The sequence below is a fragment of the Mauremys reevesii genome, linkage group 1 (genome assembly GCF_016161935.1).
Source record: "Mauremys reevesii isolate NIE-2019 linkage group 1, ASM1616193v1, whole genome shotgun sequence".
NCBI lineage: Eukaryota > Metazoa > Chordata > Testudines > Geoemydidae > Mauremys > Mauremys reevesii.
In genome coordinates this window covers 3698943-3715411 of record NC_052623.1, presented here as the reverse complement: position 1 = coordinate 3715411, position 16469 = coordinate 3698943, and the positions used below count along the sequence as shown (strand labels likewise).

The 16469-nt window shown below is 48.6% G+C and overlaps 1 protein-coding gene across 1 annotated transcript; it reads right to left on the bottom strand.

Moving 5' to 3' along the window:
- Positions 1–2790: 2790 nt before the first annotated feature.
- Positions 2791–3738, bottom strand: LOC120397734 (olfactory receptor 52M1-like). The gene has a single exon (XM_039524154.1). It carries the CDS (start codon positions 3736–3738, stop codon positions 2791–2793), a length of 948 nt encoding a protein of 315 aa, XP_039380088.1.
- Between the last annotated feature and the right edge of the window lie 12731 nt (positions 3739–16469).

The window sequence follows — 16469 nt, the reverse complement described above, 5'->3', positions numbered from 1 at the left end:
AGTTTTAGTGATAGCAGTGTAGTCGTACATGAAGGATCAGAGGAGCTCAGTTTTACCTGAATATCGCTGTTGTTAGGGTCCATGTTGTGTGACCAGTTCCCATAGAAGCTGCATGGAGATGTTGAAAAGCCCCAGAGAAAGAATTGATCCTGTCGGACTCCACCAGAAAGTGCCCTAGTGCTGGAAGTGCAGTTTCCCATCACCACTACTTGGGTACATTCTGTCAAGAATGATTCAGACCAATTTAGAGCATCCCTCTGGACTCCGGCTGCCTGCTAAGTGAGACAGCAGTATCTCATTGACAACAGGTTCAAACAATGCGAAGAGATTCAGAAGGCTGATTATGGGTGTCTGCCCCCCATCCATTGACAGGAGGAGACCATCCATCAGTGCCTCTAAAGCAGGGGAAGAGGATAGCAATTGATAGGAATGAGAAGTTATGAAGTATCGTAAATGGATAAGGGCAGCAAAAGACACCAGAGACAAATCCAGGGCTAGCAGGTTATGGAAAAGAAGAAGATTTTCAAGTATATTAGAAAGAAAGGAAATCCTGAGCTTGGTATAGGCCTTCACTAGACAGAAATGGTTGTGACAGGTTGTCATGCGGGGTTAAGTCTGGGAGACATTGGAACCGCTGTGCCTCCTAACACTTCAGCTGGGTTGGCCTTTCTCATGCTGCTCTGCTGATGATACACAGCCCACCTCCCTAGGGCCTGGTAGCACCCAACCCCACAGCAGGTGGCATCACACACCCAAGCAAGTTACCTGAATGCTTTACCTAAGCCACTTATCGATTTACAGTGGAGCACCAGACAATTTCCCATCTCCCCAGCATTGCACCCCTGCTGCAGCAGAAACCCAGAAGATCAGAACTGTTCAAGTTCATTAATATAGTTTGCTTCCCACTCCCCTCGACGTGGGGAAGATATGCAATAGCCTTTTTTGTCAAGCTGAGATTTTTCCAGACACTTCACTCAAAAGTCAGGTTAGGATAAATGATAAAACAAGTTTATTAATGACAGAGAGATTGGTTTCAAGTTATTATAAGTGATAGCAAACAGATCAAAGCATATTGCTTAGCAAATAACCAAAAAAGCTAACTGATCCTCATATACTAGATGGATAGGATTTGAATTAGCAATATCTCACCCTCACTGATGATAGAAGCAGTTCACCAAGCTTCCATTAACCACCTAGAAATCCCTTTAGCCTGAGACCAGCAGTTCCCCCAGTTTAATCCTTGTTTCTCCTGTATGTCCAGCTGTTCCCTTGTGAGGGGAGTGAAGACAAGTGATGAGGCCACTCCCCATTTTTATAATCTTTCACATGGTGGGTACCCTTTGTTCCAAGCTAAGTTCCCAGCCCAGTTTGTGGAAAAATACACATACCAAAATGGAGTTCATTTCCTGTGGTCTGGTCACATGACCGTGTATGCCATACTGAGTCGTAGCAGTCATAACTCAAATTCTGGATGAAACACTGAGTCCATTGTCTTTTCTGAAGGGCCACTATCACTGTGTAGCCTCTTCATTGTTGTGCCCAAAAAGCTAGCTGTGTGTGCTTTCAGCTTCACAACATCTTTCAGTAACACATAGACTCATAGACTTTAAGGTCAGAAGGGACTGTTATGATAATCTAGTCTGACCTCCTGCACAACGCAGGCTATAGAATCTCACCCACCCTGCCCTCAGGAATTGGTAGGTGAGGGTCAGGGCTCACAACCTGTACGGTGCACAGACTTACCTGCCTGCCTCACAGCTCTGCTCCCAAGCCTCAGCTATTTGTGTGGGACTCCCTGGCTTCCCTCTCTGCTGCTGCGTGGCCTGTGGGCCCCAGAGCTCGGTCCTCACTGCACTCACTGCAAGCTCCTTCCCAGCCCCACTGCAGAGTGAGCCCAGCTGGGGAGAGAGGGGAGGAAAAAATAACCCCTGCTATACATACAATATGATGGGGGCTAATTTAGCTACAACTAATCAGGAAAGAGATCTTGGAGTCATCGTGGATAGTTCTCTGAACACGTCCACTCAGTGTGCAGCAGCAGTCAAAAAAGCAAACAGGATGTTAGGAATCATTAAAAAAGGGATAGAGAATAAGACAGAGAACATCTTATTGCCCTTATATAAATCCATAGTACGCCCACATTGTGAACACTGTGCTCTTCTCATCTCAAAAAAAATATTCTGGAATTAGAAAATGTCCAGAGGATTATAGATAAGAGGTATATAAAATCATGAGTGGTGTGGAGAAACTGAATAAGGAAAAGTTATTTACTTGTTCCCATAATACAAGAACTAAGGGTCACCAAATGAAACTAATGGGCAGCAGGTTTAAAACAAATAAAAGGAATTTCTTCTTCACACAGTGCACAGTCAACCTGTGGAACTCCTTACCTGAGGAGGTTGTGAAGGCTGGGACTACAACATGATTTAAAAGAGAGCTGGATAATTTCCTGGAGGTCTGACCCAGTATGGCCGTTCTTATGTTCTTATGTTCTTAAGTGAGCAGAATTTTGGGGGAATAGGTGGGGCAAGAGGCAGTCTCTTGAGGGAATAGTAGAGCGGGTGCAGGAGCCTCAGGGGTTCAGTTACCAAAAATTAAAGGTGGAAACCCTATGTGTTAATGAGTTGTACCCAGACCGATTCCAAAGCTGACAATGCACAGTATGATCTGGAAAGGGTTTAATGTCTCTCTGACTGCCTAGTAAGTGATTAAGGGAAGAGGGCACAGCACCATGTCACCAGAAAGCTCTTCACAGAGTCGGTCAGAGAGTCAGAGGTTCAGGATAAAACTTTAGGTCCCTTTAGGAGTAAAGAGCCGGAGCAGCCTGTCCTGGATCTGCTTAGTCCTCACCCCATAGATGATGGGGTTTAGCATGGGGGGCAGCAAGGGGTACACAGTGGCAATGAGAACATGGAAATGCAGGGGCACATTCTGGTGAAACCGGTAATAGAGAGAGAAGAAGAGACCTGGGATGTAAAAGACTAAGATGGAACATAGGTGGGAGATACAGGTCCCAAAAGTCTTGAGACGAGCATCCTTTGTGGGGAGGCAGAAGATGGCCCTGAGGATTTGGGTATAGGACACGATAATAAAAATGACATCTAGACCCATCACACAGAATAGCACAAAGAGGCCGTAGAAACTATTGACACGGATGTCAGCACATGCCAACTTCACCACGGCCACGTGGGCACAATACGGCTGAGGGATGATGTTGTTCCTGCAATATGGCCACTGCCTCAACAGCAAGGGGTAGGGTAGTATGAGCATGCTGCCACGCAGCACCACAGCCAGGCTGATCTTAGCCACCACAGGGTTTGTCAGTGTGGTGGAATGTCTCAGGGGATCACAAATGGCCACATAGCGATCGAAAGCCATGGCCACAAAGATCCCTGACTCTATCAAAGAGAAGGAGTGAAAGACATACAACTGGGAGAGGCAGACACTGAAACCGATCTCCCTGGAATTGAACCAGAAGATGCTCAGCATTTTGGGCAGGATGGATGTAGACAGGACCAGGTCGGTGACGGCCAGCATGCAGAGGAAATAGTACATGGGCCCATGGAGGCTCGGCTCTATCTTCACAATGAACAGGATTGTGAAGTTCCCCAAGACGGCTATGGCATACATGGTGCAGAAGGGGATGGAGATCCAGATGTGGGCAGCCTCCAGGCCAGGAATGCCCAGCAGGATGAAGGTGGAGGGGTTGGTGAAGTCGGTTTTGTTGGAATCTGACATGGAGTAGGGGAGAAAGTTTCAGACTCTGAGGCAGAACGGTGTCTCCTGCATGTACCGTACGTTCTCCTGACTTCCTGTATGTGCCCAGGCTCTAGGGTGATGGTCACAATACAAATGCCTGGATGGAGAGATAATGTTAATATGAGACACTACATGTAGTAATGAAGACTGTTCTCATGGGTGAATCAGATTGGTCATTCTTCACACACAGAAAAATGACATTTTAATTATTCAGAGAAATGAATTTTGAACAAATGACCCTACTAATGCCAATTCCATACTTTATGCTGTCAATAATGTGTTGTGATGTGGGAAACATTAATAGGTACCAGCAGGAAAAAATGAGTGAGGATACTGGTTATGCATTAGTGAAGATGTCAACCCCACTCTGAACTTTAGGATACAGATGTGGGGACCTGCATGAGATAACCCCTAAGCTTATTTATCAGCTTAGATCTAATAGCTGCCACCACCAAATAGTTTAAATAAACATTTATGGGAGAGTTGTTTGAAACTCTGTCTTCCCCCCAAAATATTTCCCCAGTCTTTATCCCCCTTTTCGTGGCAGGACTGAGACTGATTCATCTGCCACCAATTCCTGGTGAGCCCAGATCCAAAAAACCCTTGGATGTTAAAACAAGGAAAAAATCAATCAGATTCTTAAAAGAAGACTTTTACTTAAAGAAAAAGGGTGAAAGGAATACCTCCATGAGATTAGCATGCAAGCTACTCTCATGGACAACAGATTCAGAACACAGAAGATGTCCCTCTGGGCAAAAACCTTAGTTACACAAAGAAACCCAATTTGATTCCCCCTCTATTCAAAATGAAGTCACAAAAGAAAATAAATATAATTTAATACATTCCTTTTTTAAACACGTATGACTTTTAAGAAATGTTAGATGGTTGATTCCTGGTTCCTTTACTCCGGCACAAACTTTTCTGAACAGACAAAGACTGATTTCCCTCCTCCCTCTTTGAAAACATCCTGTCCCCTCAGTGGTTCCTCTGGTCAGGTGTCAGCTAGGCTAGGTGAACTTCTTAACCCTTTACAGGTAAAAGAGGAATTAACCCTGGACTGTCTGTTTATGACAGCATTATTGTTCCTTACTGCAATGAAAGCCAGGCTAGAAAGTGCATGCTGTAGGGAGTTCCACATTCACCCAGTAGCTCAGAATTGGAGTGTAGTCAAAATGCAAACCTTTGGCAAGACATGTGCCGGGGGAAACATCCCAACGAGAACAGACCTCAGGGAAAAGATCACAGTGTCATTTAGAGCAGTTCCATGGAAACACAATCTTGGGATACATAAGGAATGGGATGGAGAATAACCTACTCTGCACACACGTCGAGTTTTGTTCACCCAGTGTCCATAAAGGATACAGCTGATATAAAAGGGGTTTCTGAGACAGGTTATCAGGATGGCGTAGCCTGTCCTTTGTGGACAGACTGAAAGGTCAGGAACTGTTTAGGGAAGACTATGATAGAGGAGAGGATAATAAAGAATTGAAATTACCATATTGTCCCGAGTATAGGCTGCTTTTTTTCCCTAATTTTAAGTCTTTAATTTTAGGTGCCGCCTATAATCAACTTGAAAAAAAAAATAAAAAAAATACCGTTTCAATCCCAGCCGCGCGGGAATCTGCCCGCTGGGCCCGCGCGCGGCGGCCCAGAGCCCAGAGCGCGGCCCAGCCAGGGGGCGGGAACAGAGCGGGGCTTTGCCGCCCGCCCCGCGAGCCAGCCCATTTAAATCCCCGCGGCGCGGGGGCAGGCTGGGGGCTGGGCTGCCCGCGCAGCGAGCCCCCAGCTTTTATTAGATCCAGATGGGCTGGGGGCTGCCGCCCGCGGGGAGCCGCCCGCTTGGGAGCCCAGCCCCTTTCGGGACTCAGGCGCAGACGGGCCTGGACGGGCGCTCCGCAGCCCAGGGCGGCGGCGCAGCGCGGGGAGCCCAGAGCAGCCAGCCCGCCCGGGCCGGCAGCCCAGAGGCCGCCCAGGCAGCGCAGCCAGAGGAAGCCGGGATCCGGGCTCTGGGGGCCCAGGGCCGGGAGCCCTGGCCGCGCCAGAGGCGCGAAATCCCAGCCGCGGCCGCCAGCCGGGCCGGGGCGCGCCGCGGCCAAGGCCGCCCGCCAGCCCGGCGGCCAGCAGCGCGCCAGCGAGCGGCGCCTGGCAGCGCCGGGCAGCCCGGAGGCCCACAGAGGCCCCCCGAGCCCGCGCTCAGAGCCCCGGGGGCGCCAGGCGGGGCTAGACTCCAGCCGCGAGGCCCCAAGCGGGGCGGGAGCGCCCCCTTCAGCGGCCCCCAGCCCGGGCCAGAGCCAGGGCCCCCAGCCTGGCAGAGGAGCGCAGCAAGAGGCCAGAGGGGGGGCCAGCCCCGCGCTCCGGGAGCCCTTAGGGCTGGGCGCCCCGCGCCGCAGGCTGCCAGCCGCGGCCGCCGCGCGGCGCCAGGAGGCTAAATCAGCAGCCGCGCGGGAGCCCGGCGCCGCGGGAGCCCGGCCTGGCGGGCGCGGCCCCCCAGGCCCGGCTCCGGGCCCGGCGCCCCGGAGGACGCGACGCGAGCGCGCCGACCCCGCGGCGGGCAGGAGCCCAGAGTTTCCCAGCCGGCGGTGGGGCAGCCGCCAAGGCTGCCCGCAGCGGGCTCGGAGCAGAGCCCCGGGCCTGCCCAGCCGAGGCAGGGAGGGCAGAGGCCGCTGGGCTGCAGCACAGCGGCGGCCCAGACAGAGAGTGCGGGCTCCGGCCCCACGGCGGGGGCTGGGCCGGCTTCGGCCCGCGCAGAGCCGGGCAGAGCCAGAGGGCCCAGGGCCCGGCCGACTCGGCTTGGCCTGCCGCCCGCGCGGGGAGCAGCGGCCGGCTTTAAATGCGCGCCGGCCGCGGGAGCGCGCGCTCTGCCGCCGCCGCGGGTGGCAGCGGCCGGGCCAATCAGCCGCGCGGGCCGGGACGGCGCGCGGGGCAGCCTGCCGCGCAGCGAGCCCAGATCCCAGCCGCGGCGCGCCGCGCCGCGGCGGAGCAGCTCAGAGCAGCCCGCCCAGCCCCCGCCAGCGCGCTTGAGCGCCCCAGAGCGGCCCGCGCGCGCTGGCAGAGCCTTTAAATCCTTCCGGCGCGCAGCCCCCAGCCGCCGCGGCCCAGCAGCCTTTAGGCCCAGCTTTAAAGCTGCGGGCGCCTTGGAAATGCCGAGCCGCTTTTAGCAAAACCTTTTTAAAAAGTTAATTCTTTTAAAAAAAAAAAGCAAAAATTGATAAATACAATCAGTATTACACTGACATGGACAAAGAGAGAATGTTCCCTACTGGTAATATCTATAAACACTTTGTGCTTCAAAGGGGCTAATTCCAGAAAGCTGAGGCAAATTATCCGCAGAATTGATTGGGAGGAAAAAATTTAGACAGGAAAATGTGAATGAAAATTGGAAGTTCTTTAAGAAGAGTTTATTCGATAGAAGGAGAAATTAGGCAAGGGAAGTAATATATAACAAAAGGGGAAAAGGGAAAATAGATAGGAAATAACACAAATTGGAAGTTATGAAAATTAATGAGGGATGTTAAAATATCATGGAAATATCGATGATTGGTGGAGCTAAGGAACAGAAAAAGGAGGTTATTAAGTATATGTTGTACAAAAGAAACCCTTGAAAATGTTTAGGATGATTCCTAAAGGGAGAAAGGAAACTTGTTTATGTTGGAGAAAAGGTAGATGTGTTCAAGAAATAGTTTTCTTCTGCATTTGGAAAGAAGCTCACATTAGGACATGAAATACTTTCCAGTCCATTAGCATCAACTGTCGAACAACAGAATTATGAACTGACCAATCAATCACACATCTCATTGTGAGCCAGAAATCCACATTCAGGCAGCAGAAAGAAAGAAAGAAAGAAAGAAAGAAAGAAAGAAAGAAAGAAAGAAAGAAAGAAAGAAAAAGAAAGAAATGCAGGAGAGGTGTCTGTTAAAAGTAAATTATAAAAAAGAAAGGTAATGTTGAGAAAAAAAGCTTTGACAAGGTAAGGAAATAATGAAGAAGCTGATATTCCATTAGTTCAAAACAAGTTTGGACTATAATTAATGCCCATCAACAACATGATGTATGGATAATCGGTCTTGTCAAACAAATCTGAATTTATCCCTTAATGAGAGTGCATGTTTGGCTTATCAAGGGAACCGTGCAGATGCCATAGACTTTGATTTCTCTGAGGCATTTGATTTTGTAGGGGAAAATAATGAACACTCTACAATACCAGTGGAGCACACGTTAAATGGACTAAAAACAGGGTAACTGACAGATCTAAGATAGCAGATGTCAAGGGCCAATTTGTCAGTGAATGGAGGTGTTTCTAGTGGGGTTCCACAGGGATCAGTTCTAGGCCTGATGCTAGTCAATATTTTAATCAATGATCTGGAAGCAAATGGAAAATCACTCCAGATAAAATAGTGGATGACCCAAAGACTGGCGTAGTGGTTACAATGAGGAGGCTAAGGCAGGCATACCAAGTGGTTGGGAGCATTTGGTGAGCTGTACCCATGCAAACAAAATGTTCTAATACAGTCACATGCAAAGTTAGCTTCTCAGAACAGACAGTGCAGGCCTGGCCCTCAGACTAGAGCACTGTATTATGGACCACAGTGGCCCGGAAAAGGATTTAAGAGTCACTGTGGAGCTCCCAGTTTCAGGCTGTGGCCAAAAGGGCTGATGCGTCCCCTGGACGTGTAAACAGATGTTGGTGAGTTGGAGCAGTGGAAGGATTTTACCTCTGCACATGGCATTAGTGAAAACTGACTGTCCAGACTGGAGATTCACATTTATAAAACAATGTTGAAAAATTGGAGAAGGTCCAGGAAAGAGCCACATAAATAATTGGAAGCTGCAGAAAATGCTGGAAACTGAGAGACTTAAGGAGCTTCCTCTATTTATCCTAAATAGTAATAACTGGCTCTGTAATCTAGCGGAGAATGGCAGAGCAAGGCCCAATGGCTAAAGGCTGAAGCCAGACAAATTCCAGTTGGAAATAAGGGCCAAAGGTTTCACACTGAGAGTGATTAACCCTTGGGACAAACTGCAAAGGGAAGTGGTGGATTCTCCAACTCCCCATGGCCAGGGCCGGCTCCAGACCCCAGCGCGCCAAGCGCGCGCGTGGGGCAGCATTTTAACTGGAGGGTGGCAGGCGGGTCCGGCGGACCTTCTGCAGTCATGCCTGCGGGAGGTCCAACGGAGCCGTGGGACGACCGGACCTCCCGCAGGCATGACTGCAGCGGGTGCGCTGGTCCCGTGGCTCATGTGGACCTGCCGCAGGCATGCCTGCGGAAGCTCCACCGTAGGCACGGGACCAGTGGCACGTCTGAGGGAGCCGCCTCTGCCCATGGCTACAGACTGGATGCTTTTCTGGGAGACCTGCTGGAGGGCTTGTCTACACTTGAATTGCTGCACTGGAACTGCCATGGCGCTGCAGTTGTAGACACTACTTACACCGATGGCAGGGTGTCATCCACCTCCCTGGGATGTGATAGCAAGGTTAATGGAAGAATTTGTCCATCAACCCTATGCTGTCCACATGGGGGTTAGGCTGATATAGCTACATCTCTGGGCGGTGGGGGGATTTTTCTTGCTGTTTCAGAAAAGGCAAATGCAATGTTAGGTTGTGTTAGTGAAGGCATAACGTGCAAGTCTCAGTAAGTGATCGTACTGCTCTATTCAGCTCTGCTTAGGTCACAGCTGGAGCACTGTATCCAATTTTGGACAGTGCTGTATAAAAAGGATGTAAAGAATCTGTAAATCATCCAGAGTGGGTTCCAGGTGGCTGGAGCGAGGAGGTACTGGGAGCCAGGATGCCTGGTTTCTGCTGGGAGGGGAGTGGGGTTCGTGGAAGGGGCTGGGAGCCAGTCTCTCAAAACTGGGTGACTGGGCAACCAAATGGCAGATGAAATTAAATGTTGATAAATGCAACATAATGCACATTGGAAAGCAGAATCCCAGTGATGGGGACTAAGTTAGCTGTTACCACTGAAGAAAGAGATCTCAGAGTTATTGTGGACAGTTCTCTGAAAACATCCACTTAATGTGGAGCAGCAGTTGAAAAAGTGAACAGAATGCTGGGAATAATTAAGAAAGGGATAGATAATAGGACAGAGAATATTTCATTGCCTCTATATAAATCCATGGTATGCCCAAATCTTGAATACAGCGTGCAGATGTGTTTGCCCCATATCAAGATATATTCGAATTGGAAAAAAGGGGCAACAAAAATTATTAGGGGTATGGAACGGTTTCTACATGAGGAGAGATTAATAAGACTGGGACTTTTCAGCTTGGAAAAGAGACGATCAAGGGAAGATATGACTGAGGTCTATAAAATCATGACTGGTGTAGAGAAAGTAGATAAGGAAGTGTTGTTTACTGCTTCTCATAACACAAGAACTAGTGCTCACCAAATGAAATTAATAGACAGCAGGTTTCAAACAAACAAAAGGAAGTGTTTCTTCACACAATGCACAATCAGCCTGTGGAACTCCTTGCCAGAGGATGTTGTGAAGGCCAAGGCTATAACAGGGTTCAAAACAGAACTAGATAAATTCATGAAGGATAAGTCCATCAGTGGCTATTAGCCAGGATGGGCAGGGATGGTGTCCCTAGTCTCTGTTTGCCAGAAGCTGGGAATGGGCGACGGGATGGATCACTTGATGATTCCCTGTTCTGTTCATTCCCTCGGGGGCACCTGACACTGGCCACTGGCCAACGACAGGATACGGGCTAGATGGACTGGTGGTGTGACCCATTATGGCCATTCTTATGTTCTTACGTTAACAGCCAGAGCCCTGAAATGCCAGAGGAGGGGGTGACAGTGTCTCCGCATTAACACACAGCTGGCTCCTGAGATCTTTAATCAGCTCTTATTCCAAGGGGAATTTTTGTCTTAGCAGGGCCTGAGGAAAATATGGGCCACAGCCTACAAATTTGGGCTTATATTGTACATCTCCTAAGGCCTTTCATCCTAAAGGATCCCCTGTGCCACCGAAATGTAGCCACCTCGGGGCAGGGGACAATCAGCTGGGGCAGGTGGGGGTACACAAAAAAGAGTGACATTTTGACCCATCATAGTAGATGAAACACATCCCCTGTGGCAAGGTTCCTGGGATATTTAATGGTTTTGCATGGCGAAAAGCACAATAGAGCTACTCTTTCTATCCCATTCACCAATGTTGCACTAGGTTTACTGAGTAGGTGAGCTCCTCAGGAAGGGATGGTTACCTGTGAATCCTGAGGCAGAAATGTCTTCCCTGGGAATCCCCCTCAGGTAGCCGTGTCCAACACCTCTCTGACGCCAGCATATGCAGCAGCATCCCATGCCAAGAGCCAACGCTGTGTATGAACTGCTTATTATATAGCTCTTTGCAATCTCTGTGGACTTCACTCGGCCTCTATGGGACAAGTCGCATCTGGATGTAAAAATGCTGGAGACGGGAGACATTCTAGCAAACGTCTCTGTTTCCATCTATGTGCTTCTGTGCTGTTTATCCAGCTTTAGGAGTAAACAGTAATTAATGGACCTTCCCAAAGAGAGATGAGAACATTCGGGCTCTGTGCTGAGTCAGAGAGCAATTGGCTGCACAATGTATTTGTTTATATTTTAAAATCATACCTGACTAGAAAGAAAGCTCAGGATAATGTGTAGATGTCTCTACCCTGTAAATGGCCAGGATGCCTGGTTGGATAGTAGACAGACAGATCTGGAGAAAGATGACTGAGGGGAGACATGAGCATTTTCTGGAGACACACAGCGCTGTCACTAGAGGATCAGAAATCAATAATTCTCATCAGTAACTATCATCTTACTGTGCAGAATCTTTCACTGAAGGGTCTTCAAAACACCTAGCAAAGGAAAGTGACTCTGATCATATCCTCAATACACAGGTAGGTAAACTGAGAAAAGGGTGACTTGACTTGGTGAAGGTCAGAGAGAGAATGATAAACTGACCCCACGAGTCCTGATTTTTCTGCCTTAACCACAGACATTCTGTCACTAAATGAAGCCTTCAGAAGAGGGAAATGGATTCACAGTCTATCGGGGCCTGCTCATTGGGTGTGTGTGACAGTTTCCTGGGGTGCAAACTGGAATATGGTTACTGTTGAGCTCTCTGGAATACTCTGCCTACCAGCCCAGGTAATGACCTCCTCCCCTCTGTCAGGTGGGTCATTGGCATTTTCACAGACAACTATTTCTTCAGTAGGATCTGCATCCTGTCTTAAAGAGACAGAGTTCGTTTTCAAAATCCCATCAAGAACAAAGTCCTGACAAATGGAGACCTGGATTAGGATTCTCTCTGTCATCCCTCTCTCCATCCCTGAGAGGTCAGCGGTGGGACTGCTCCCCTCTGGGAGTTCTATTGCACAGTTTCCTCTCAAAGACTGAGCCATGGGTTCAGTACATGGCTGCAGAGATGCTGAACCAGCCATTCTGTCCTGAGTATCCTCTCTCAAGTGATCAGTGAGGAGACATTCACCTTCTCCCACTATTCCTCCCCCAGTTCCCTTCTCTCCTTCCCCAGGACACAAACCCCTGTGCTCTCTAGGGTGGGATCTATCCCCTGCTCAGCTGTGAAGGGCTCACAGCTAACAGGCGCTACTCTCCTCTCCCTACATGCTATGGTGTTGCCTCCTGCTGCAGTGTCAAAGTAACCCTCATGCACCTCCTCAGTGGTTTATACGATTCCATCACCCTTCTCTGGGCTCCCCTCTGGGACACATCTTCCTATGCCCACTAGCTTTGTGTTTGACCCTGATTTAGCTGCAACATGGACATTTTTCTCCCAGACAAGTAATAGACTCTCCTAACCCATGTGAGGAGCCATTGCCTTCTGCTCTGGGGCAGGAGCTTGTCTCAACCACCCCTACCCCTACAAGCATGCAGCTTCCCCCTGCTGCAGAGGAATCAAGGAGACTCTCTCAGCAGTTCCTGGGACTTTCTTCTTTCGCTCTGAACTTCCAGCGGAACACTCCTCCTTGTTGCAGGTGGACACTTTAATAGCCTGAGCGTCATGGGAGAATTCATTGCTAATTTTCATATCAATACGAGCAGCAAAGAGCACAGATCCAGACTAACACAGCTACCCCTCTGATACATATCAATACACTTATCATCTGCTACCTCCATTGATAATACAGCTTCCAAACCCTTGGTATCTGTGTGCACTTTAGCAAAAGGCACAAGCCTTTTGCATCCTCCTACTAATAAAAGCTCTCCCATCTGTCCTGGCATCATGTCACATTCTTGCACTATGCTCCTCTTAGGGAAAAGCAGGAGCACCCTGTCCCTGGGCTCAAACTGGGGGCCCAGTCCCCCTGATTGTAGGTTCTCTCCTGGGACCCTTGGGCAACCTGCAGATTTTCTTTCGTAAGGGCACCTGAAAATGCAGGACATACTGCAAGAGTCCCTGGGTTGTTGGTAGGGTGTGTTACCAGGACTCTCTCATTCGATCCAACAGGCCATGGGGCTGTCAGTTACACAGGAGCTCAAAGGCAAAGATTGGGGCACGTCCCTATTAGCGAGCAACACTGATGGGATCAATTGGTCCCACTGGCATGATTCTTGCGAGGGAAACATTTCAGGTCCTGTTGAGATATTCAACAAGGCCCTGTGTCTGGGGGTGGTACACTGAGGTTTGTAGTTTCTTAATGCCCAATATTGTACATGCCTGGCAGAGCAACCAGGAAGTAAATTTGGTCCCCTGATCAGTGAGAATCTTCTGGGACAGTGCAACTCAGATATATATTTCTGCCAGCTCCGCTGCATAGTGGGTCGGCCCTGGGTAAATGGGTAGCATAGTCCATCAGGACAAGGATGTAACAAAACCCAGCATTACTCTTCAGGAGGGGTCCCACCAGGTCTAGTATGACCCTCTCAAAGGGGACCCACACTACACAAGGGGACCATGGGAGCTTTTGACAACTCCACCAATCTGGCACTGAGGCAGGAACTACAATAATCTCTCACCTCATGATGCAACTTCAGCCAGAAGAAGGGAGCTAGGATTTGGGCCAGTGTCTTCTATTGCCCCAAATGACCAGCTGTGGGATTATTGTGGGCAAACTTCACAACAGCCTTTCTATGACAGAGGGAGGCAACTAACTGGGTTTTGACTTCCTGAGTTTGGGGGTCCTGATCGATGTGGTAGAGGTGATCAATTGTTAGCTCGAATTGCGGCCACGGTTCAGCTCTCAAGAGATCATTCATGGCTCCGTCAATCCGGGCTACCTGTTCGTAAGCCCAGCTGAAGGTGGGGTCATCCTTGTGGTCACAGCAAAAATATGAGAGGGCGGTCATTGCTGGACACTCCTACAGGAGCTCTGGTGATAGGTGCTGGGGACGTTCGTTCATCAGGGGACCCCTTGGGGGTTCCTCTGTGTCCTTCCACAATGAGGTCTCCCTCCATGGCTACCTGAGTACCTGTAACAGGAACAGAGCCTGAGATATAAACCAGAGGGGTGGAAATGACAGTGCCCATGAAGGGCTCTGTATTAGGCCTCTGCTTGTGTACCAGGAGGCAATTATACAGCCTGCTTGCACCTGGCTAGGGAGGTGACAGAATAACCGGTTAAGAAAAGACCCTTGTATCAGTGTTCTGGCATGAGGCAGGATCTGCTCACAAAATCTGGCAAGAACAGGGCTGATATTGCAGAAAACCCATTCATAAGAAGTTCTAGTTACAGAGTGCTTACGCAAACACATGCCAATATCAAGTAATACCAGAATATCCTGATATCAAGGATGGTATAAAAACATTCTTGAAGGATAACAGGAGCACACTGAGCCATCCTAAAAGAGAAGTTCAGGATAACAGTTCATAATTTATTTGTATTAGGATATAAAGCAGCATCTTAGAGGGAGTATCTTTTTCTGGCCTTAGGGAGGACTGGAAAATCTCGCTGTTCACTGAGCTGGTCCATTGTTACGGGTGTGCATGTATTAATGGACCACGGGAATCTGCGGGATACTAGTACCATGATTCATCAACAAAACACCAGTCTGGGTGCCTTCATCCCTTAATGGATCTTGTGGACATTGGGCGGTTTGCTCAAGGTGTGCCTAAGCACACTGGTGACCCTCATATGATTTGGAAAGTAACCAAACTGTCCTCTGTAGGAATCTCAATTGAACATGACAGAAAATCAAAAGCTGGGGAGCTCCCTCACCCCCACCCTGAAACTCTCTGCAAAACTTAATGAAGTAAAGACCTGCTGGGTTGCTAGCAAAAGAGATTGATATGAATTTTTAAAAAAATCTAATGGGGAAGGAACATGTAATGAAATGTGTGAGAGTAGGGCAGAGGCTGTTGTCTTGAAATGGTTAATACTGCAAACTATAGCCATGGCTGTTAAAGGGTTAAAAGAAAACACCACAAGATTGGCTGGAGAAGTAACAAAAACAAATGAAGAGTTAAAAGAAGATGGAGAAGCCACAGAGCTCTGAAATGCTCCCACTCCCCCTGCAGGGCAGCAAGCCGTCCAGAGACAGTAAGCACAGGAACAGAATAAAATATTAGAAACACTTTTAAAAAGCCTACCAAGAGCAGATGTGTCATCCCCTGTTGTCAATGTGTGTAGTCACCAGCAGGCTTCAGGTAGCTCCCCTGTGCCTGATGAATGGGGAGAGAAATGAAGAATGGTGGCCCTAGTCAAACTACCAAGATGAGACGGGGTCCACTGCACTGCAACCACCTTAGGAGAAAACCCAGGGTCTGGTAAAACTTGAACCCAAACCTAGACTTGTGCCTGTCAGAAGTAAGTGCACAGAAGGAGAAAGTAGCAAACAATATTGTCACTGAATTAATAAATCAGATGAAAAAAAAATGGAACAGTCCACAAAGCACAGTAGAAAACAGGAGCTGAGACTCGACAGCAGGGAAGTAAATACAAAAGAATTTCAAAGGAAAAACAGTTAAGCAGGTTAACGCCTAGAATTAATGCATTAACACATGGAGTTGCCCCAAAACAAACTGCAGCAAGAAAGAGCACTGTGCCATTCATTTGGCATGCACTCAAAGGCAACATACCCTGGGGAGCAGATTCAGGTTTCACAAGAGCAGGTAACAATAACTACCCCCAATCTCCTCTGAGAGGCAGGATAAAAACCCGGGATGCGGGTTCCCAACTGCTTTGACCCATGGAATCACACTCCACATTCAGAGCTAGAAATAGAACCTTCCTTCTCAATTATCTCTACATCTCTTCAGACCATGTCGACACTCGCATTTTACAGCTCTCTAACTAGCTGGCTCAGGGCTTTGCACTTTGTAGTGTCGACTCAGCCTTACTTTGCTAAACTTGCTGCTGCTGCTGCTTGTATCTTAAAATAACTTTATAGAGTTAATTTCTCTTGGCTCAGCTCTCACTACCTTCCTAGGTTGCTCTTCACCATTCAAAGTGTAATATGTAGGGTGACCAGGTAGCAAGGGTGAAAAATCTGGATGGGGCTGGGGGGCAAATGGCACCCGTATAAGACAAAGCCCCAAATATCGGGACTGTCCCTATAAAATTGGGACATCTGGTCACCCTGGTATTATGCCAAAAGTGTGGGAACTTTGGTAAGTTATACTTATGTACAGCACTGTCCCACTGGGTGCCTAGTCACTGAAATGGGCATAGAATCTAATGAGGCTAGTTGTGGGTGGTAGCTGTGTGGATGCGATGCTGCAATTCATGCCAACAACACAGAAAAAAGCTGGGCCTGATTGGTACAAAAAGAACTAGTCAAT

Bases quoted from the DNA above. Each gene is read 5' to 3' on its own strand.
- LOC120397734 (XM_039524154.1), bottom strand. From the start codon at position 3,738: ATGTCAGATTCCAACAAAACCGACTTCACCAACCCCTCCACCTTCATC.